The 24803-nt window shown below is 38.2% G+C and overlaps 1 protein-coding gene across 1 annotated transcript in view; it reads right to left on the bottom strand.

Moving 5' to 3' along the window:
• Positions 1-24509, bottom strand: part of loxhd1b (lipoxygenase homology PLAT domains 1b) — a 38469-nt gene extending 13960 nt beyond the window's left edge. Inside the window, 29 exon segments of the mRNA XM_043246209.1 lie at positions 1370-1532; positions 2891-3007; positions 3083-3264; positions 3931-4095; positions 5503-5631; positions 5748-5852; positions 6343-6488; positions 7973-8103; positions 8362-8513; positions 9786-10107; positions 10182-10342; positions 10483-10675; positions 10757-10953; positions 11873-11949; positions 12024-12184; positions 14096-14250; positions 14320-14455; positions 14533-14619; positions 15632-15792; positions 15865-16000; positions 16684-16934; positions 17707-17830; positions 19106-19254; positions 20258-20269; positions 20272-20355; positions 20734-20918; positions 21768-21848; positions 22655-22769; positions 23758-24509. Of these exon segments, the coding sequence (XP_043102144.1) occupies positions 1370-1532; positions 2891-3007; positions 3083-3264; positions 3931-4095; positions 5503-5631; positions 5748-5852; positions 6343-6488; positions 7973-8103; positions 8362-8513; positions 9786-10107; positions 10182-10342; positions 10483-10675; positions 10757-10953; positions 11873-11949; positions 12024-12184; positions 14096-14250; positions 14320-14455; positions 14533-14619; positions 15632-15792; positions 15865-16000; positions 16684-16934; positions 17707-17830; positions 19106-19254; positions 20258-20269; positions 20272-20355; positions 20734-20918; positions 21768-21848; positions 22655-22769; positions 23758-24358 (4678 nt within the window). The 5' untranslated portion in view covers positions 24359-24509.
• Positions 24510-24803: the final 294 nt, after the last annotated feature.

Genomic DNA, 24803 nt, shown 5'->3' with positions numbered 1-24803 from the left:
AGTGTGTGTGTGTGTGTGTGTGTGTGTGTGTGTGTGTTAATGATCCGCTTTCCAGAGTATTCTCTAATGACAGACAAAGAACCGCAACATGAATCCTAACATGCTTTTTCATCTAAAATGTGTTTTTTTGAGCCAGGGTTGTTACTAAAACTAGGCTATTCTTCATATTTATTTCTAAAGCGCTTCATACTATACAGATGTTATTGTTGCAAAATGCATTAATTATGAAACTAATTCATCAGCTGTTAAATAGCTCTACAGAAGACAATACAGTCATGCATCGATTCAGTGCATGTTTTGTTCTCATCCAATAGTGCTAGTGCATTAATTTGATAATATAACAGACATTAATTGTCTTTCAAACCTATTAAAAATGTATTTGTAAAATGTATAAAATGTAAACTTAAAAATGAAAATTGGAAATGTTGCACTGGCAACTGTTTGAAATAAAACAAGTAGTAAAGTACTAAAAATACTTAAAATATTATTACATTTATTTATTTAAAAATATTGTTTATTAAAAATTATGTATTATTAAAATACCGAAGTACAAATAAAATAAACTGACAACTAAACCCAAAATAAAATAATAATAATAACTGATGCAAATAACAAAGCACATAATTAAATTACTAAAACTAAATCAAAATGGAAAATGTCAAACTAAAATCTCTAAATATGAGTGAATACTACTGTATATATAAAACAACATTAAGTTAAGCTTTTTCATTTTATTCAGTTTCTTTTAGTCTTTTGAAGATCCCGGGTTTCCATGCTTTCATTCATCGCTCTGATCTAAGAGTCTCTTAGCCGGTTGACAGCGTGTTACAGAATCGCTTTTAAACTTCTTAAACGACTAGGCGTCCTTCCTGTCTGTTTGATGGGTTACGCTTTAGTCAGATGTTTGAGACCAGAACAGTCTGTTCCTTCACAGATCAGGACATGTCTGAGCTAGACCTGCTGGAACGTCATTTATTTGATTTTAATGTCATTTCTATGACAACGTATGCCATCAAAAATTCACTAAATGCACCACAAATCTCTTTTTTTCCTCAAGTCTTTCTTGAGACGCGTTATAGTGCTTGATTGATTGCTGCCATGTAAATATTTTTTACATTACAGCATTGGTTGAGAGATTTTTGCATTGCACTTTACACGATGTACCTCCCAAATAATCGAATCTCAAGCTTGCGAAGCGTAATCGAATCCAATCGGAAACGCTGAACGCAGCCCTGGTGTTTACGGGACTGTTTCCCGAAGCGCCATCTCTCAAAATGATGGGATCTATCGCCGGAGTTAGGTTTTTAAACTTTCTTCTGGCTTTATGAACACAAAGACGGCCTGAAATGCCGGTACGGCAGTCACATACTCTCCAGAGCATCCTCCACCTCGATCTCGTTGTGTTTGAGCGTCCCGTCTCTCAGCAGCTTCTCCGTGATGATCTCCGAAGGCACCAGCTCCCTCACCGTCTCGCCGTCGTCCTCGGACTTGGCCAGCCAGCGTTCGCAGGGGAAGATGGTCGTCTCCGAGCCCTGGACAGCATTCGGTCCAACTCAGTTTACAAACTCCAAATCTCTCAGTAGAACAGACCACAGTTAACATTAATGGCTCGCATAGCATTATTTTTCAGCCTTGGACGGTATTATCTGCCAATTTGAAATGCATAAATTCCATTATTTTATGAAAATGAAAACCAGATTAACAGTTTCATTATACAACACAGTATTGAAAAAGAAATCATTTAATTTTCATTTTAACAGATTTGGCTCATTTCGTTTTCTACAATTAAACTGTCGATCTGCTTTTCATTTTTATAATATTAATATATATTTATTATAACCAATACCAGTTATTTTCCAGGCTTCGCTGAACTGTCACCATCAAACAATTTCATTGTTGTTCGTTTAATTCTAACAAATAAGTTCTTGTTAAAACCAACCGACATTTTTGCTTTCAATCAAAAAAATATATATATTTATCAGCATCAGCTATTGGCCAAAAAGAGAAAAAATCAGCACATTAGATATCAGGATTCCCTTTAACATGCACACGAGACATGAGATTGTTTTTGCATGCTTACGTTTTAGTTAATTTTCTTAGGGTTAGGGTTAGGGTTGGGTTAGGGTTAGGTTTAGGTTTAGGTTTAGGTTTAGGGTTAGGGTTGGGGTTGGGGTTGGGGTTGGGGTTAGGGTTGGGGTTGGGGTTGGGGTTGGGGTTAGTTTAGGTTAGGGTTGGGGTTAGGGTTAAGGTTAAGGTTAGGGTTAGGGTTAAGGTTAAGGTTAAGGTTAAGGTTAAGTTGGGGTTGGGGTTGGGGTTAAGGTTAGGTTAAAGTTAGGGTTAAGGTTAGGTTGGTTAAGGTTAAGGTTAAGGTTAAGGTTAAGGTTAGGTTAAGGTTGGGGTTAGGTTAGGGTTAGGTTAGTTAGGTTAGGTTAGGTTAAGGTTAAGGTTAAGGTTAAGGTTAAGGTTGGGGTTGGGGTTGGGGTTGGGGTTGGGGTTGGGGTTAGGTTGGGTTAGGGTTTTAGGGTTAAGGTTAAGGTTAGGTTAGGGTTAGGGTTGGGGTTAGGGTTAGGTTAGGTTAGGGTTAAGTTAGGGTTAGGGTTGGGGTTGGGGGGGGTTGGGGTTGGGGTTAGGGTTAGGGTTAGGGTTAGGGTTAGGGTTGGGGTCGCTATGATACAGTGCTATCATGACAAGAAATCCAAAACTCTTTATTTTGCATGATTTTGTTCAATAATGTTTGACGATCACTCAACACTTTTTGTTTTAACTCATTTCTTAATTTTTACTTAACAAGCCTGGAAACGCAAATCATTCTCCATGCACTGCTTTCTTGCTTTCATAAAGATCATTTCAAGCTCTCCATACTTTTCCAAACCACCACCGAACGCCGTACCTTTCCTTTCCTCAGAAGTCTTCTGATTTCCACTCGGTCCAGATGCCAGCCGGGGTTGGTCCCTTGGTTATCGTGTCCGATGCGGATCTTCTCTATGACGTCCCCGATGTCTTCCAGCTTGGCGGAGAGAAATGAAAGCCCAGCGTTGAGTGACTGAGAGCGCGCGTGTAACGCTGACGGACCGATGCTCACCTCCACAATGAACATGTCCTCTGCGGATCTCTCGAAGTACATGCGTCGCTCTCTCTTGTTCACGCACAGGTACTTCTGCTGCGTGCACAGACCCTTCTGACCGTACAGAACGATGAACACGTCCGCGTCCGTCCCCGCAGCGAACACGTCGCTTGTGAAGGTGGTGATCTCATAGGGAACGACTTCAGGAGAAACACACTGCTTAATATTCATATTCAACGCTAAATATGTTAGACGTTTCATATAAGAATAAAGTACGCATAGCCACAGTCAACCCCGAACCCTAATTTTCATTTAGTTGCACTAAGATAAATAAAACAAAGCTAAATATATTAAAACTGAAATATATCAGGATGTTAGTTCGTAAAAGACAGTAATTCATTGTTTATTCATGTTAGTTCAAGGTGCATTAACTAATGTGAACAACTTGTGATTTTAATAATGCATTAGTAAATGCTGAAATTAGATTAATAAATGCTGTGGAAGTATTGTTCATTGTCCACGTTAACTAATGAACCTTACTGCGAAGTCTTACCAAGATAATAATAATAATAAAAATTATAAAAATACAGAAGAAAATGAAAAATGCAATAACTGTTAAAATGACTAAAAGCAGTGTGTTACTGTTATATTACACTACAAAACATGTTTTCCCATTTCTCTCATTTAAGTGAGTTTCTCTCATTTAATATCCTGAAACATTGAAAGACTTCCTATCTTAATTTATTCTGCCACTGAAGTAAACGCATCGGGTATTGTATGCATTTTTACAAGACAAAAAACTGAATAAAAAAATCATTGACTGCATGTTCTTTGGCTGTAAACAAAAGGGTCTCCCAATCTCTTACATGGCGTGTAAAGTTCAGTCTGTAGATCCGCTGGATACAGATCTCTGACAACGACTCCATCATCTTCTCCCGTGTCCAGCCAGCGGCCACATGGGAAACGAAGCCTCTGTCCTTGAGAAGGAGCGTCGATCTCCACCCAGTCCAAGAACCATCCAGCTGACCCTCCTGCAAAACACACGCCCAATCATCTCCAGAAATGCTCCGGCTAATACAGAAATGATCCAAGACGATGTCTTATTTTATTGCTCAGGTGTTGCTCGGTTATGGCTTAAGTTCTCGGGAATGAAGTTGAAGAATTGAAGGATGAGCTTCCTTACAGATGCTTCTGTTAAACATCCTCAGGAGACATAAAAACAAACCCAAATGAACCATCAAATCAGATCATTCGCTTGAGTTGAGCTTGAGACCTCCTTCTAATAAACAGGTTTGACTACTTTAGTAATTTCCATAAGTACAAATCCTAATGTTAAAGCATGTCATTCACAAGGGCTTTGACTGACAGGCGATTTAACCAATCAGAATGCTTATATTACGCGCCACCGCTGCTATCCGCCATCTTGTCTGACATCTACAGCCGGCCTCCATAAAAAATCCATGTTAAAACAGGGTAAAAAAAAGACCTTTTTAATTTAAGTACATATAAAATTGTACGGAGGGTCAATTTGTGCTCTTCCTGGTTGCCACAGTAACGAATCATTTACAGTAACTAAGGGTTTCCTTTAAAGTACTTGTTTTGCATACCAGAAAACAAGCAACATGTAAGCGCTCAACTAAAATACTCAGTGATAATAAAATGATCTGTTAAAACTTGTGCACTTATCAATCTGTGGACAAAAATTGCATGGACTTCGTCTCGAATGCAGATGTGTGCTCATCTGCATTCAATGGGCCTTAAAAGTGTGTTTTCACTTTCAATCCGAGACCTTGTTTTATATCAGAAGTGTCCTGATCTGTCTTCTCTGTCTGTGTGTTATCGGTTTTCTCTTTGCCCTGCGATGTATTTTTCACTGTGTGAGAACACGCGTGTAGTGTGAGAGCTCAATTATGTGCAATTTTATAGCAACAGTTTGGACAGGAGCCTTTTCTACTGTCTAACAATGCTTCAGTGTATAACACAAGGTTCAAAAAGAAATGGTTTGAAATAAATTTAGAAGAAATTTTTTAAATTCATTTATAATCATTTAGTTACATAATCGTTAGTTACATAATTATTAGATCATTTTTAATTATTTACCTGTTTTTATCATTTTAATCACAGATGTGTTTCAGATAATACTGAGAACTCAAGACTGAGATAAGAGAAGAGAAACATAAGCTCTCAATTTGATCACTGCTGAGGTTTATTTGTGATTTATTCCCAGTGATTTGAGAACAACAGCTGCCATTAAGAGCCACGTGATTGGAGAGTTTCTGTACCGTTGCCAAGCAACTTAATACCAGTCAGGTTTGCAAGAAGCTTTTAGAGGCAGTCGAGCACATCCTGTCCGAACAAAGGCTGATTCAAACCCAGCTGTCACTCAACAATCACATTCAGACGTGCTTTTGATCACATTTAATGACCGTCATGCTCACCTGCGTTATCATGGCCAATTCTCAGTTTCTGGAGTTCCCCGAGATCAACGGCCTCCACGATAAATTCATCGATCATTCCTTTCTCAAACTTGTTTTTGTGTGATTTAGAGGCTTTCAGGTTAATGAGACCTGTTCGGTTCATGAGGATAGAGGGAAAGAAACCAAGAAAATCCATTTGAATCGCTAGCGGACAGTGTGAAGAAAGCTCTATATTTATTCAAAGCGATGACTGTGTGTGTTTTCACCTGTGTCGTCATTCTCTCCGTACAGGATCGCAAAGACATTGGCGTCTGTTCCAGCGTGCTTCTTTTCTCCGGTCTTGATTCTCAATGTGTATGTTGTTGACATTGCTACAAAAAAAAAAAAAAAGAATAAAAAGAAAACGATTGAAATAATAATAAATACTTTATAATAATAAATATGCTTTAGACTGAAATTATAAGTAGATATGATTTCAATATAATTTAATTGAAAATGTTCTCATTAAAAGCTGAGTCCCTGGGGAATTAGATTTATTTCTCAATTAAAAATAACAAAATTTACAAACTGCATTTATTTATTTATTTTAAATTATTCACATTTTATTAAAGATACTCATAAACCAGCTCACAAAGTTCTCCCAACTTATCTAGTATACTTCAGTGTCGAAAATCTTTTAATATTTTCTCTTCAACAAGACCACATAGCGATAAAATTAATGTGTATAGAGATAATTGAATTCTGAAATCCATTTAAAGTTCATGCTGAGCAAAAAGTACTTATTCAAGCCTGTGTAATACATTTTTAGATCTGCTTGGACATCAAACTCATTTTATTTGCGGCTGACAGTGTTTTGATCACCTTTCTGCTCCAAACCCAGTGTGGCCCCAGAATCCTCCTCATCCTCGTCCTTCCTCATGAAGGCCTCATCCACAGGAACGAGCTCTCTCGCAATCTGACCATCATCTTCATCAACCGCCAGCCAGCGGTTACAGGGGAAGTAATACCTGAGCGTAAGCCGATATGAAGACTTTGATGTGAGACGAGTTCATCACGTTTCTGTGTTATGTGACAGTGTGTGTAAGCGCTTCAACACAATAGACTCATTAATAAATCCACACATGCAGACATTCACATGATCCGTTTTCCTCGAGTGATATCTGCGTCTTTTAGCTGCTGGCCAATTCTGAGAATGTTGGTTTATGGGTCTGGTCAGTGCCACAGACTACAAATGCAGCTAATGATGAGTAATGAAGTTGGTCTCAGGTTATTTCGCTGTGGGATGTATTTCCCATACATTTATTCATTTGTGGCGACCTGCCACTTTATACAAACTGACCAATTTTCTAAAAGGCTTTGTATAATAAACATGAGCACGTAATGCACGTTTTAAAATCAAACCGGGGCGTGGGTGCTATGCAGTTGCTGGGCTGCTCTGAGGAGTTTTAGAGTGTTGATATTCAGTTGCTAGGGTGTTCTGGGGGGGTTTAGAGTGTTGCTATGCAGTTGCTGGGCTGCTCTAATTAGTTTTAGAGTGTTGCTATGCAGTTGCTAGGCTGCTCTGAGGAGTTTTAGAGTGTTGCTATGCAGTTGCTGGGCTGCTCTGAGGAGTTTTAGAGTGTTGATATTCAGTTGCTAGGGTGTCTCTGGGGTTTTAGAGTGTTGCTATGCAGTTGCTGGGCTGCTCTGAGGAGTTTTAGAGTGTTGCTATGCAGTTGCTAGGCTGCTCTGAGGAGTTTTAGAGTGTTGCTATGCAGTTGCTGGGCTGCTCTGAGGAGTTTTAGAGTGTTGCTATGCAGTTGCTGGGCTGCTCTGAGGAGTTTTAGAGTGTTGATATTCAGTTGCTGGTTGCTGCTGCTCTGGGGAGTTTTAGAGTGTTGCTATGCAGTTGCTGGGCTGCTCTGAGGAGTTTTAGAGTGTTGCTTCATGCAGTTGCTGGGGGTTTAGGCTGCTCTGAGGAGTTTTAGAGTGTTGCTATGCAGTTGCTGGGCTGCTCTGAGGAGTTTTAGAGTGTTGCTATGCAGTTGCTGGGCTGCTCTGAGGAGTTTTAGAGTGTTGCTATGCAGTTGCTGGGCTGCTCTGAGGAGTTTTAGAGTGTTGATATTCAGTTGCTAGGGTGTTCTGGGGGTGTTTAGAGTGTTGCTATGCAGTTGCTGGGCTGCTCTGATTAGTTTTAGAGTGTTGCTATGCAGTTGCTGGCCTGTTCTGAAAGGTTTTACAGTGTTGATATTCAGTTGCTGAGCTGTTCTGTGGGGTTTTAGAGTGTTGCTATGTGGTTGTTGTGTTGTCCTGAGGAGTTTTAGAAGGTTGCTATGCGGTCGCTAGGTTGTTCTGTAAGGTTTTACAGTGCTGCTATGCAGACGCTGTGCTGTTATGAGGGTTTTTAGAATGTTGCTATGTGATGGCTGGGCTGTTGTGAGGGGTTTTATATGGGTTGCTATGTTGTTGCTGGGTTATTCTGAGTCTAAGGAATAAGACTAAATGAACTCACGTGGTGTCATCTTTAGTGTCCACGATCTCCACCCTGTCCAGGTACCAGGCGGACTGATGGCTGTTATCGTGACGAATCCTTAGTTTCTTCAAAGGTCCAAGTTCCACAGCTGTGATGGTGAATACGTCCTCCTGTAAGTTGAATCGACACGTCACTATCTATTTACTTCCACAAACCTGAAGAAAACAATGATACGCTAGATGTCAGCTTGGGTCTGTCAGGGTGGCCTCGATTCAGAGGAGCATATTCGATGTGTGGAGTAAATAATTGATCGGCTCACATTAACAGATGAGTAAGACTATACGACTACATCTACTGTGAATAACATGAGGGATCGTGTCAGATTGCCTGCCTTCCATGACTGGATGTTTATAGCGCATCCCTCTTACCTGACCGCGTTCAAACTTGTTGAGATGATTGGACTTTTTCAAGGGTCGTTCTCCAGTATCTCCGTTCTCTCCGTAGATGTTGATGAACACGTTGGCATCACTTCCAGCGCCCATCATGTTTCCCGTGAAGACGTTGACCTCATACGTGTTTTCTGAGGCGGAACAGATTATGAATTATTAAAACAAAGTATTTACCATGATTTGATCAATTAAACGGCAGCTGTAAGCTGTGATTTGAGCACTATTATACACCAGGATTCTTAAAATGAATATTAGTGGTGTAAAACTCACTGCCTTAATTCTAGAGTGTTAAAACTAGTTGTATATGGTTGATAGGTTGTTCTGATTGGTTTTAGTAGTAGGGTTAATACTGTAGGTTATTTTAAGTGATATAAAATGTCTTGCTATGTGGTTGCAGGGTTATTTTGCATTACAGTGTTGCTGTGCATTTTCTAGATTGTTCTGAGTGTATTTAGAGTGTTGCTATGCGGTTGCTAGATTGAGTGATTTTAGAGTGTTGCTATACCATTTCTAGACTATCCTGAGTGTTTTTTATAGTGTTGCTATACTGTTTCTAGGTTGTTCTGAGTGATTTTACAGTGTGGCTAAATGGTTGCTAAGCTATCCTGAGAGTTTTTAGATAGTTTTAGATTGTTGCTATACTGTGTTTAAAATGTGCTGCTATGTGGTTTTGAGTTTTAGTGTTGCTGTGCAGTTTCTAGATTGTTCTGAGTGTATTTAGAGTGTTGCTATGCGGTTGCTATCTTGTTCTGAGGGATTTTAGACTGTTTCTAAACTATCCTGGGTGTTTTTAGAGTGTTTCTATAAAATTTCAAGTTATTTTAAGTGATTTAGAGAGTTGCTATGCAGTTGCTAGGTTGAGTGATTTTAGAATGTTGCTATACTGTTTCTTTTTTTGTTGCTGTGCAGTTGGTACTGTATGTTATTTAAAGTGATTTAAAATGTGTTGCTATGTGGTTGCTGGGTTATTCTGAGTTTTAGTGTTGCCGTGCAGTTTCTAGAGTGTTTTTAGAGTGTTGCTATGCGGTTGCTGTGTTCTTCTGAATGATTTTACAGTGCAGCTACACCGTTTCTAGACTATCCTGAGTGTTTTTATAGTGTTTCTATAAAATATCTAGTGTTTTTAGAGAGTTGCTATGCAGTTGCTAGGTTGAGTGATTTTAGAGTGTTGATATACTGTTTCTAGGTTGTTCTGAGTGTTGCTATGGAGTTGCTACCGTAGGTTATTTTGACTGTTTTAAAGTGCTGCTATATGGTGGCTGGGTGTAGTTGCTAGGTTGCTCTGGGTGTTTTAAAGTGTTGCTGTGTGGTTACTGGGTTGCTGTGAATGATTTTGCTATGCAGTTGCTTCATTTGGCATAGTTAAGCGTAGGTAACAGAAGAGCATTGGCCGGTGTCTGTACCCTCCAGCTCCTCACTATCCTCCGGCAGAAGTTCCACCACCATTTCCCCGTCCTCCTCATCAGAAGCCAGCCAGCGATCGCAGGGGAATACGTAGGTTAAGACCACCTCACGCATCTCCTCACCGCCTTCCTCTTCCTCCTCCTCCTCGCTCTTCTTTTTCTTATTCTTCTTCTTCTTTTTGTCCTCTTTCTTCTCTTTGGGCACCATGGCCATTATCAGACGCTTGATCTCCACCCGGTCCAGGTACCACCCGGCTCCTATGCCCGTGTCATCATTGCTAATGCGGATCTTGAAGATCTTCCCCACATCTTTAGCCTCAATCTGTTGCACAGACGCCACAGATCATGACACTGAGCGTGATGATGATGATGATGATGGTTAAACATCGACAGTACCTTATATATGTCTGTTGCTCCTCTCTCGCAGTTGTTTGACCTGTTGCCGATTTGGAGCACCTCCGTTTTTCCTTGTTCTCCATAGATTTGGATAAAAACATTGGCATTTGTGCCACCAGCAAAGACGTCCCCCGTCAAAACTGTGATCTCATAGTTTATCACTACAGGACAAAGACAAAAGAACGCATATTTTAGTATAGGTATTACAGGGTGACCATAAGAGCCATTTTTCCTGGCCTGGATATCTATATTGCCTGTTTTCAGCAGGTATCTGCTCTATAATAATAGCATGAGAATTTACATTGTTCGACGTCCAGTATTTCACTGGGGTAAATCTCCACCTCCGTCTTCCCATCAGCCTCGTCTTTGCAGAGCCAGCGGTGACTGGGAAACATGTAGTGTTTGCCGTGATTTGGCACCATGATCTGAACGCTGTCCAGAAACCAACCGGCGCGCATCCCTTCATTAGTGTGACCGATCAGGAGCCGGTTGATCTAGATTTGAGAAGAACGTTATCGTAGGTTTAATACGTGTCTGGTAAATATAACACTGTACTGGTAGGAAAGCGCACGTACCTGCCCGATGTCAGCGGTGTCGACGGTGAAAACATCCACCCGGCCCGCCTCGAAGTAATTGCGCAGGTTGTTGTCTGAGACCACGAGCATCATTCTGCTGGTGTCTCCCTTCTCACCGTAAAACTTCACAAACACTTTAGAGTCTGAACTTCCTCCACTGACGTTACCCGTCTTCACTGCGATGTGATAGCTGACGTCTGGAACAGACATAAAAAAGGATCATTTCATCTTTGCGCTGAAATTGCAAACCAAACTAGGGTTTATGCGACAAGCAAATAATTAATAAAAATATGAGCTGAAATAAAATAAATAATAAAACATTTACTAAACATTCATTCATAAAACTTGAAAAAATTAAATAAAAAACTATATAAAATATTAAAATCACGAATGTAAAATAAAAATACTTAAAATCTTAGTGTTTTGTTTTTATATATTTTTTAATTAAATCATAAAATGGAATAAATGGAATCCTTTTAACGTAAATCAAAATAAAATACTAAAACTAATCATAAAAATATAGAACTGAAAGTTAAAAATTAAAACGATCAAAATAAAAAATAGAAACAAATTATTCAATCATAAAAAGTAGAACTGAAATATTTTTACATTAAAACAAAGATTTTAAATTAAAAAAAATATAAAATGTACAATATAAACTTTTAACAAAAATTGGGAAATCATAAAAAATCTAAAATAATTTTTAAAATGGCAACCAAGCATAATAAGATACTAAAAATTAACTAGATATGAAAATCATCAAAATGTAGAATTGATGAAAAACGGATAATGGAATAGTACAAATTAGGTCAATCATAAATGTAGAATTTAAATAAATGAATTAAAAATACACAATCAAAATACAATGCTTATTAAAAATTAATGAAATCATAATATATAATTTTGGTTTGATATAAGTTTGATAATGCAGCTCTACATTATGTCAGCGCTACAAAAGCGCCACCTAGTGGTGAAGAATGAACTTGCATTTTCATTCAGACCAATGTGAAAAGATCAGCATCGAACGGCTTGGGCCTCGTTCGATTTACTCTGTATTTTGAAAGACTTTATACACGGTGCACTTTCAAATGAAACCTTACTGTATGAAAAACTTACTGTAAAGTCTCTGTCCGTCTGCTAACGGCACCAACTCACGAACAATCTGCCCGTCGTCTTCATTTTGGTCGAACCATCTGAACGGACGAAGGAGGAGGATGTGTAAAAAAGAACGACCTATTCTGTGCAATAAACCAGTGCTCTGGGTTACCTGTTGCACGGGAACTCAACGGCCTGTGATTCGGCCTGGCCTTCTTCTCTGATCACTACTTTATCGACGAACCATCCGCAGCCTCCGCCGTGGCCGTCGTGACCGATTCTTACCCTGCGCACCTGCCCGATGGACACGGCCTCAATGATGAACTCATCCGCCTGTGAAGAACACACGGAACACGCAGCTCATGAGGTTTGGCTCCGAAAACGGTCTGTAGTCGGTTTTCTTAGCAGAAATAGCGTAACGTTAGTTTTTGGTTTGTAGAACGCTACTCTAACGTTGTTTAAACATTTATGCGCAATAGCATAAACATTATTGAAGATAGATGTATAGACACCTAGAATTCATATTATACAAATGATATCTTGCTTTTATTTAGCGTCCATAAAGCTGTCCGTAGGTGCTTTGAATCATGCAATTGCGGTTATTTGTGGGATGTTATGGATTTTTGAAAATGATCTTTCATGCAGTTTGTAACACAGTGAATGAAAGCTTGCTGTGAAGTTTTTAATCTGAAAGTGCACCGTGTATAAAGTTACTGTCAAAATAAAGAGTCAATGAATCATTGAAACGAGTCGTTTTTTAAAACGAGGCCCAAGCCGTTTGATGTTGACTTCAGAACAAATCATTATCATATTTCCCGCTCTCTTGATCCTTTTGTGTTGGTGTGAATGAAATTCATCACTAGCGTCAAAGCTTACCAGCACTGCTTTAAATCAAAATCGACTAATAACAGGAGGAGTTAATTGTAGAACGAATCGTTTGGGAAAAATAAGGTCAAAATAAGTGCATATTATAAGAAAATAAAGGTGTTTTTCGACCTTGCATGCATGTCAATCTGTTGTTTGGTACTCTAAAATATAAACGTGATTAACGCTGTATAAGCAAAATATAAACGGTGACTGGTCCATTTGTTTTAAACTAGTGTTTGTGAGCTTTTAACGACCCAAAAGCGCCACCTAGTGGTGAAGAATGAACTTGCATTTTCATTCAGACCAATGTGAAAAGATCAGCATCGAACGGCTTGGGCCTCGTTTCACTGATTTACTCTGTATTTTGAAAGACGGTGCACTTTCAAATGAAAAAGATGATGAAATCTGGCCGCAGCACATAAGGAGAATCTTCGTGGATTATCTATCCTCAAATATTAAACGTGCACACACTACAAGATTTCGACATCGTGGCGAATGGCAGAGTATAAGATGTATATCATGCCAGAAGAGAACTCTGGCTGGTTATGTACTTGCTCAGAAAATTAATATGAATAAATTAATTAATAAAACAGTTAATAAAAACAATCACATGGAATAAATAAATAAGACTACATTTATCCATTAATATGTAACAGTTGCTATATTTCACGCAGATTTAAACCAAATAAACACAATCTATGTTTTTTAAACTATGAAATTTATTCGCAGACATTGAAAATGAAATGAATAAACAATTAACATGAAGTTATCGTTACTTTTTTTTGTAACGAACTGTAACTAAAGTTAGTCCGCGTAAACTAAAACCTCTCACGTTTCCTGAGTTATTCGTGTTTACTCTCTTTTATAAGAATTTAACGTTGCGTGCAATAAATCCTGTGCTTTCGCGTTCTTGTGTAATATTTTATATTGATTGAACTCATTTCTACATTTGAATAAATGCTGTACTAAACCAGTTTCAGAGCTAGGCTATTTTTTACCTGTTTAAAAACAGCCTTCCCACAATGCTCCGTAAAATGTCGTCTTGTTACTTAAAAATAGCGTTCTCGGAACGTTGTTTTACGGCTGCAAAATAACAGCCCAAAACAACCATTAGGGGAAGTTCTAAGTTATCTCCGAAACGTTCTGGTAACATTATTTTACGTTTGCAAAATAATATCCCGAAAATAACCACGACATTGGGTCTAAAAGTTATTTTAAGGTGGTTTAAAAAGAACGTTCTGGGAACATCATTGCAACAAAGCAACCCCAAAACAAGTTCTCCCCTCAACGTTACGTGAACGTTAGGATTTGGTTGAGAGCCGTATACTTTAAGGTTCTGTGTTTCAGAGACACAAATAAACGAGAGACGCCACTAACGTTGCCCTTCTCAAACTTGTTGACGTTGTTCTTGCAGTTGATCAAAGCTCGGTCTCCGGTGTCGCCCTGGTCCCCGATCAGACACAGATACACGTGTGCATCGGTTCCTCCGCCGCTCACGCTCCCCGTGTACACCGTGATGCGATATTTGATGACTGGAGGAACAGAAATGTCCGTTAGAGATGGAAATGATCTGGTGCGAGTGATAAAGAGCGATCACGTACGTGTCAGAGGTTCTGAGATGAGATCTCCGGTGGCCGGAAGCTCCCGCACCAGCTCGTTGTCGTCCTCGTTAGCGTCCAGCCAGCGCTCACACGGGAACTTAAACGTTTCCTTTGTTAAAGTTTTCATTATGGACATCTTAGGAGACATGAAGGAGACTGTTATGCTGATATCAAGGGTGAAGCATGAAACGCAGCAGAACGTCACGCTCTTACTCGACTTAAATGCCAGCCGGCGAAGGGATTCCTCTTCTCATGCCAGATCCTCAGTTTAATCAGCTTCCCGAGATCCGGTAGCTCCACCTGACAAAACACAGCATGCACGAATCATATTCACAACGCAGGGCAAAAAAGAAAGAAAAACAGCAACAAAACCTGTCCTTTTGAAATTTGTGCAAATTGAATTTTGTTTAAACGTATTGAGTAGCTTAATTAATTAATAAAACTAACGTAAAAAATGAAAAAAATAAAATAAATGAAAGCATGTGAAAAATAAATAAAGCATTCATTAGAATTTAAAATAATTAATTATTAGCATAATAATTATTTATAATATATAATATTATAAATGATAAATTAACATAATAATTAATTATTAAAAATTAAGATAGCACACATACTAAAATTAAGAGTGATTTTAAAATGAACACAAATCAAAATAAAACAATAAAAATGTATTAAAGTAAAACGCGTAGAATTGAAATTATTTGATATTAAATAAAGCGCCTAAAAATTAATTATACACACCGTTCTTTTCAAGGCAGGGTTATTATAATTGATTAAAACTAAAACCACAGAAAAACAGGATTACTAAAGAGCAAAATTAACTACATTACTTAAAATTAAAATTAAAAATGGAAACAGAAAATAATGAAAAGAAGATTAATTCAAAATATATATTATCTTACAGAAAAAAATATTATAAAATATAGAAAATAGAAAAAACGTACTAAACATCAGCAGGGTTATTACTGTTGATTAAAGCCATAAAAAACAATATAACTAAAAATGGCAAAAAACTGCTAGGATCCTAAAAATACATTGGTATAAGAAAATATTTTTAAGAACAAAATACATTTTTGATTTACATACACATCTTTGTAGTATAAAAATTAATATAATTTACCTATATTTACCAATAGATCTACCCTTAATAGTGTAATACGTCTATATAGAATATCATATGAAATGTTTAAAAGTTTACATTAATAATTAAAAACTGAATATATCCATATTTACATATATTGCAACAAGCTATTATTATGTTTTTGTCATGCGGTAACTTCTCTCCGAATCCCTAAATCTGCCGATGTACCATGAACTTGTCCAGCTGGCCCTGCTCAAAGTTATCCGTTTTGTTGTCGAGTCTCATCTCGTCCGACTTGCCCTTCTCTCCGTAGATCTGGAGTAAGACGGCGGCGTCTGTCCCCGCTCCGGGAAGATCCGACGTCCAGATCCAGAGAGACCAGGGATGTTCTGAGGAGCAGGAGACACGTTTAAGCTCCCGAGAAGACGCCGTCTCTGTCTCGCATCACGAGCAATACGCACTTTTCTGCCTCTTCTGCCGGAGCGACACCATTTCGTACAGCTCCCTCTCGATGAGTCCGTCGGCCTCGTCCTCATCCAGCCACTTAGAGCAAGGGAAGGTCTGCTCGATGCCCGTGAACGGACAGAAGACAACCACCTAAAACACACGCATTGGGTCAAGCATTGCAGCTAATAGTGTAAGTCTATATATACACGTTTCTTTAAATGTGCAATTAAATTGCATTTAATTTGCATATAATTTAATTAGCAATTTGCATATATTTTGGATAAGGCCAGGTTCAATTTTTGTCCGTTTTTTGGTTTTTCCAGAGGGTATAAAGATTGTTTCCATAAAAAAAGCTACACAAATCAGACTTTTTTTTCATCACAGTTCATCAAAATTGTCTGATATGTGCAGTTACGACTTTTTTCTTGCAGTTACAACTTTACATCTCCATTTTTTAACATGCTAAACTTTTTGAATGTGATTATAAGTTTATACTGTATCTGGAAATTGTGACTTTTTCTTGCAAATCTAAACGAACACCTCTTTTTTTCCCTCAGAATTGATGGTAATTTTAGATATTAAGCAACGGGGAGAAAACTAACGTGTTTGTGAGAGAAAAAAACTCTTTAAACATATGCATTGAAACTGAAATCTACAGACCAAAACAGATCAAGTGCAACAAAAAGTACAATAAAACAAACATTTACGCGTTTTCTTCCTGCAAAATAGATCTAAATGTTTTTGCAGTGTCTCGCATTTAATACTTGCGTCTTTTTTAAGATGATTTTTGCTGGTTTTACACTGAAATGATGTTGTAGGATAGTTGGGGTGACCTTGTCGCAGTACCAGCCGGCGCTGACTCCTCCGTTATCGTGACCGATCGTGACTCGACTGAGCGGACTGAGCAGCGCCGCGATCTCCACGTTAAAGATATCGGTCAAGCCGCGCTCAAACTTCCCTCCCTCCAGGAAGATCTTGCCGCTGTTCTTCAGGCCTTTGGAGCCGTGCATGATCATGTGGATTTTAGAGTTGGTTCCTGCACCTCTGATGTTCCCCGTCACCACCTGAACATTATACACGATGCCTGCAAAAAATACATGTGTGTGTGTGTGTATATATATACATATATATATATAACCAGACTGGCTCATCATCAGTGTTCTTGAAAAAATGAGACATCAAGACTGCATTTATTTGATCTAAAATAGTCGTAAAAAAAATTAAATATTATCTAAATTCAAAATATCTGTTTTCTGTGTGAATGTGTGTTAAAGTATAATTTATTTTTGTGATTTTCAGCATCATTACTCCCGTCTTCAGCGTCACGTGATCTTCAGAAATCATAATAATCATAAAAAAGTATATTTTATCCATTAAGGATGCGTTAAATTGATCCAGTGTTGCAAGATACTTCTAATCTTTCAAATAAATGCAGTTTACCGTTCTTTCTGTTAATCTGTAAATCCTTAAAAATATCGGGTATGATGGTTTTTACAAAAATATTGGGCTCCACAACACTGATCGAGCGGTAAATCAGTATATTATTCTGATTTCTGAGGATCACGTGACGCTGAAGACCGGAGAAATGATGCTGAAAATCACAAAAATATATTACACTTTAACACACATTCACACAGAAAACAGCTGCTTTAAATTATAATAATATTTAGCATTTTTGAACTGCATTTTGATTGAATAAACACAGCCTTAGTGAGGAAATGAGACTTTCCAAACTCCTGAACTGTACTTTAGACCTAATTTAAGAAAAACATTTCTGTACACAACCAATCAGTATGCGATGCTGTTTTTCTGAAGGTTGCACGAGGACTTCATTAAACAATATCTAGCATGTTTACCGGTGGGTTGGCTGCCTCCAACCAGAACGTCTCTCTGAATCTTCCCATCGTCCTCATCGATGGCGAACCAGCGGTTGATGGGAAACTCGTACACGGCCTTGTTCCCCAAATCATCCACTATGACCTGAAATAAAAGCAGACGGCGGAGGTGAACGCTGGGTTTCCGTGTGAACAATCTATGCGCATATCTATCTGAGGCGGCGGCTCTCGCCCGCAGGAAAACCAATCCGGTAGAGTAGTGCGGTGTTTCCTTTCAGAGAGGATAAGGTGACGAGAATGACCTCATCCTGAGAGAAGTGATGTGAGGTGGAGAGCAGCTCTCCAACGAGGTGAAAAACCTCCAGACAGACTTTGACGCTGGCTTGAGAAAGCCTACACTGTAAAAAAAAAATTTGCGGTAAAAATGGCCGTGGTTGCCGTAAAAATACGGTAAGGTTTTATGGTTACAGTTAAATACCGTAATTTCATTAACTGATATAATGGCAACGTACCAACCTATTAAAGCGCTGAAACCTGTTTTGCATCTTTGAGATACGCTGATAAAGTCACGTGATGAACCAAAGCCCACCACAAACAGCTTTTAAATATGAGCATATATATAGAAAGTGCTCGGTGTCACTAAACACCATCATTAAACTGAAATGTGCAACAAACGTTCATTTAACAGCATTAGATGTAACATACAACGCCAATCAACAGAAGTGATAGGAAAAAAATCTAATTCAAACAAAACTTGAAATGCGGTGCTTTACAGGATTTTACCGTAGTATTTTCGTAGCTTTTACCGTTAAAGTTAACCTTTTAAAACTAAGCTTTTCATAGTGTAGCCTTGTAGCCAAGGTTTGAAAGAGTTTAGTATAATTTTATCCCTTAAAGCTCACCTTTTGATAATCAATAACACATATTTAAGCGTTTTACTTGTGAAAATTAACTTTTTGGCTTGAATGTCCCTCTTTAAGCTTACCTCATTAAGTATGCATTGCCCTACGAATATGCTAATTATTCCCCGCCTTCACTCAGCGAACTGAAGAAGTTAACTCCCTCCTAGCACGCCAACATTTTCGCATTTTGACCACAGTTTCATGTCTTTATTTGTAGCTGTGGCTATGGCCGTGCTCATTTATTACTTGTTTTCTTAACCTGGTAACACATCCCTTATGAAAATTAACCTAAAAAACGAACGAACACTACTAAATGGCTACTATCGTTAAAACACGGTAACCACAAATTAACAATCATTTTATTGTATTTGTAGTAAAATAAAATGGTATTACTTTAAAAACGGTAACTAACAGCTTAGGCAAACCGCACACTGAGTGAGAAATACATGCATTTATATGCATTTCTCCCTATTTGTCATACTTTCTTTCTTTTTTCTTTATGGGTGTCTAATTTGTACCTTATCCACAAACCATCCAGCCGAGGAGCCCCTGTTGTTGTGTCCGATGGTTATTTTCCTCACGCGGCCCAGGTTCGGAGCTTCCATGGTGAACTTGTCCTCGGTCCCCCTCTCAAAGTTGTTTTTATCGTTGTCTAGTCTTCTCTCTCCTTTGGGAAATAAAGACAAAACGTATGAACGGAACCGCCGTGGACGATGAAGCGAAGGCTTTTGGGGTCAGAAACCCAGCGGCTGTGTGATATCGGGTTCTGTGTGTCGCTGGGGACACGTTAAACCACACAGATCATACGCTGGACATCACAGGCGGATTAACCCGTGTGAAAAAAAACACTATACGGCATACTCAACATGCTAAGAAGCGTGGACTGAACTTAACATTTTAATAGCATGCTATTTACAGTAAAGTACATCCCGTAAAGTACAGTATTGTCTTTGAAATACGGTTAAAGTGCTTTACGGCAAACCAAAATATACTCAAATGCATTTTCTGTTGAGAATAGCTGGTGCATAATTCAATATATTGCCCATTTGTGATGTTGCAATTCAGTGCGTTTAAAATACATCATCTGCTGTATAATTATTAATCAAATCATGCTTAAGCACGTTACTCAACATCAAAATAAGTGTACTTCATGCTTATTAATCCTCCTCGTTTCGTGTGAAGCCTACTGTAAGGCTGCGTGTGTTAAATGCACTAAAAGTGTGTTAAGTGAGATTGGCTTTTATTTCATTGATGATATATAAATAACAAATATAAAATATACTTTTAAGATCAGAAGTACGCAAGCACACATTCAATATTAATTAAACACACTACATGGATATAGCTTAATTTACAAAGAAAAATGTATATATATATATATATATATATATATATATATATATATATATATATAAATATATACTAATTATATACTATATATATATATATATATATATATATATATATATATATATATATATATATATATATATATATAGTATATATATATATATATATATATATATATATATATATATATATATATATATATATATATATATATATATATATATATATATATATATATATATATATATATATATATATATATATATATATATATACTAAATTATATACTAATTATATACTAAATTACATACTAATCTTACCTGTATCACCGTTTTCCCAAAAATGTTGAGAAAGACATCAGCATCTGTCCCGCTGCCTTTCACATCAGCTGTAAACACGCTCACAACATATTTATTATCTGAAAAACAAAGCAGCACAATTAGGCATAAAACACACTTTTTACAAAAACACTTTATGATGTAATGAAAGCGAACATGTATTTAGCTGAAAGCAGCACGGCCAAACATTTTAAAACAGAAAGGAGACATTTATTCAAATATGTATGTTTTCTGTGAATAATTCCTTAGGCCATTTTTTAAATATATTTTCAATTAAAGAAATATAATATGTATATAATATTATTTAGCATGTTGGATTTACTCGCAGTGCGTGATCAACAGACTCATGAAGCTTCACTTACTGTATATTAATATCAGAAACATGACAGCTAACTTGACATGACTCGAGGAAGCAGAGGAGAACAGTCTTCATGGTTATGTAGGAGATAAAGGCTCACATTTGGGCATGTCCATAGGGTCCGGACTGCCCAGCAGGTCTCGGACGAACAGACTGTCCCCTTCGGTTCTGCTCAGCCAGTTGTTGCAGGCGAAGTAGAAGCGTAAATGCGGTCTGTTCATGTCTGTGACCACGACACGGTCCAGAAACCAGCTGGCGTTCAGCCCCGTGTTATCATGTTCAATCCTGAGCAAAACACACCCGCCTGATTCGGTATACAGTTACAACCCTCCAAAATATTCACAAAACTCAATAATAACACAGTACTTTTAGTTTTGGACAGTACTCCATACACTAGGTGCAACTTGCATTTATCTACAAGACTAATTTCAAGTATTTTAGCGAAGAAAATAGGAAAATAATTTCAAAAAAAGTGCCCAAACTTTGAATCTGTAATATGTTATTAAATATTACACCAAAACAGTATGGCGTAACAGTTTTAGCAACAACAGGTATCAAATTTCACAAACAAATACAAAGGAATAGCAACTGAATTAAACATTACATTTTGTAGCAGAAGAACTGAAATAGTATTTCCAGTAATTTATTTACTGCTTTGATTTTATTTTACACTGTAGCAAAATAATATATTTAACTAATAGTAAACTCAACCTATAATTAACAGAGTAATATATTACTGATATTAGTAAACATATTATTTTCATTTTTTTTACTTCACTAAATTTAGTTATTTTTAGTTGTTAGTTATGACTAGTGCCGGCAAATGTACTGTATTTAATTTTTTATGCATATATAAATACACACACATGCGTATAAGAGAAATATATGCATTTATATATTTAAGAAAATAATTTATAAATTAAATATACACTATATACTTTATATGAATATAATACATGTCAATATTTTCAAAAGATATGCTGTATGTGCGCGTATTTAAATAAATAATTTTAACTTAAATATACACAGCACACACACATATGTTATGTAAACAAAAACATTTATTTCTGGATGCAATTAATTGTTTAACTAGTTATCGCTGCCCTTAAATCACAGATAAATCGGTCGACTTACCTAATTTTTTTCAAAGGCCCGACGTTGTGTGTTCTTATGCGGAAGACGTCAGTTTTGTTTTTTTCGAAAGCAGTTCGATTCCTGCAACAACAAAAAAAATCAATGCAAACAGAACCGTACTTAATTCGCGCGAACCTAAAATCGTCTAATCTGATTCAAAAGCTCAATATAAAAATCAAACGCTTAATCCATTTAAACGATCACAATGTTCGGTCTGTATTTTAATGCGAGGTGTAAATGCAACGCAATGCCGTCTAAACGACAAATACATCATTGTGACTTAAAGTACAAACCTTGGAGGATGAATGCAAGTTATGTGTCGTGTATTGCGTCTCTGTTGCTTAAATGCACGCAGTTTTTGTGCATTGGGGAAAACAATACGTGTAATCTAGCACCCAGTTTAATCATGCATTCGCTGACAAACACACATATTCTGTCAATGAGCTTTATGCAGGACGATATAGTCTGAATGATGTGTGTCTGGAAACAGAATAGTAAAGCGCTGCGGGATTGTCTCTCGACAGCACGATGCTATACATTTCCACAGGATTCTTCACACCAGTCCATCGCAGCGATGTACAGCACATGCGTATTGTAGCCTTTCATCGTTAAGAGCAAAAATGATGAAAGGTTCTAGAATATCATGTGAGCGTGTAAACATCACAACAGCAGTGAGATCTGGACTCCCCTCCATCGGAGAGGAACAGACTCAAATACCTCTTGTCTGTGCTGTGTGTTCGGGGGGGAAAGACAGAACCATGGCGTTAAATACGATCAGCAGAAAAAACATATCCATGCACAGCTGTAAACAAGGACGGCCCCAACAGGCAGTTCATTTATTATTAACACAGATGGTTCTGAATGGCGTGCGAGGCCAGCGGACTCACTTGCTGGCCAGATGCAGTTTGGGAGTGATGCCGTAGTCTCCAAAGAGCGTAACGAAGACGTTGGCGTCCGTTCCGGCTCCGTTGACGTCTCCGGTGATGGCCACCACCTCGTAGACTGAGAGAAATACATGCTTGATTTGACTGAGCGCGCCATGCATGAGATGCATTATTAACGAGGAGATTCCTATAGCGGAAGAGACCGAGACGCTCCGCTGAACAATGACTACGCTGGAAAACCACACAGAAAACAGGCCACCGTTCACACCAAGAACTAGACTAGAACTAGAAAGATACCTGGCCGTTGGATAATGCCTAGAACATCAAAAACCAGATCCTTTTCTTATCTAGCACCTAAACTCTGGAACAAGCTCCCTAACATTATTCGGGAGGCAGACACACTTTAAATCTAGATTAAAGGCACATCTTTTTAACCTAAGCGTCCGTTCAGAGGAGAACTTGCCTCAACTGAGCCTGGTTTCTCACATGGTATATAACAAAGTTTTCAAACATTTTTTAACGTTCAGCAAAATTTTCATAACTAAAGGATAACATTAGCAAAATGTAAGAACTTGAATCGGTCTAATGACTGCAGTGATATCAGTGGAAAGAATGACTCTCTAACCGATTCGCTGTAACGAATCAGTCAAAAAGATTCACAAAGATCGGTCTATGAATACAGCACAGTCTGAACAGTGGAGTCTGATTCATGAACGAATTACTCTCTAGTACTGAGTCGGTCAAAAAGATTCACAGTGTCAAACTCACAATTTGAATCAGTCTGATAACTACAGGGTGAGTAGTGGAGTCTGACTCTTTAATAAACGAATCTGTAAATGATTTCTTATAGAGAATCAGTACACAAAAAGACAGATTTTTACGAACTGATCTTATAACTAAACACCCTTAAAAATATAGGTCACAAAAAGGTCACAAAGGAACAGCGATTCCTTTGAAGAACCATTTCAGTGATCAGCTCCAGAAGACCATTTGAATCATCTAAAGAACGTATAAAGAACCTTTATTACTGGTTGTTTCTGACGCCATCGCTGCCAGCAAAGAAGCTTTATTTTTAATTTTGTATATTAGTGTTTGAGTCGCTCTACCTTTTTTCTTGTGGTACTCGTCTTCATAGTTCTCCACTTTCTCAGGCTCGTAGTTTCTCAGCTCGTTCTCATAGATCTCCACATAATCCACGGTTTTGGACTTCTTCTTCTTGCCCTTTCCCTTCTTGCCCTCGTCATCGCTATCACCGGCTCCTTTCTTGGACTTCTTCTTCTTCTTCTTCTGGGAGTCGTCGTCCTCCTCCTCCGATTCTTCTTTCTCTGCTTTCTTCTTCTTCTTGCCCTCATCCTTGGACTTCTTGTCTTTGGATCCCATGATGCTCTCCGCAGGGTTTTGATTCTTCTTTGTGCTCTTTTTGCTCACTTGAACGACATCTGGAAGGCTCTGGCGTTCATCTTCGCTGCTCTTCAGCTCCTCATCCTCCTGTTTCGAGCTCTTCTTCTTCTTCTTCTTGTTCTTCTTCTTCACCTCGGATGCATCGCTGAGAGATTCTGTGTCCTCGCCGTGTTTGTGTTTCTTCTTTGTGGCACAATCTGTAGCGCTGATCTTACCTTTCCTTCTCGACTTTGATTTCTTCTCTTCGTCATCGTCCTCCTCTTCGGTTTCCTGTGACTGCCGAGTTTTTTTCTCCTTCGAGGGCATCTTTAATTTATTTACTACAGTGTAACTTTAACTGTTGACTGTGAGTGTCCGGGTGAAAGAGGACGAGGCTGACCTGTGATGCTCGCCGGACCTGCCAGGAACAGACGGGCTTCCCTTCCTCATGACAGACGCCTCGTTAAACATGACACACTCCGGCATCATGTGACTGACAGCAGAGTAAACAAGAGCTGCCGGTCACACACACACACACACACACACAGAGAGAGAGAGAGAGAGAGAGAGAGAGAGAGAGAGAGAGAGAGAGAGAGAGAGAGAGAGAGAGAGAGAGAGAGAGAGAGAGAGACAGAGAGAGAGAGAGACAGAGAGAGAGACAGAGAGAGAGAGAGAGAGAGAGAGAGAGAGAGAGAGAGAGAGAGAGACAGAGAGAGAGAGAGAGACAGAGAGAGAGAGAGAGAGAGACAGAGAGAGAGAGAGAGAGAGAGAG

The sequence above is a fragment of the Puntigrus tetrazona genome, chromosome 8, assembly GCF_018831695.1.
Source record: "Puntigrus tetrazona isolate hp1 chromosome 8, ASM1883169v1, whole genome shotgun sequence".
In the NCBI taxonomy this organism is placed as follows: domain Eukaryota; kingdom Metazoa; phylum Chordata; class Actinopteri; order Cypriniformes; family Cyprinidae; genus Puntigrus; species Puntigrus tetrazona.
This window is presented reverse-complemented; position numbering and strand designations above follow the sequence as displayed.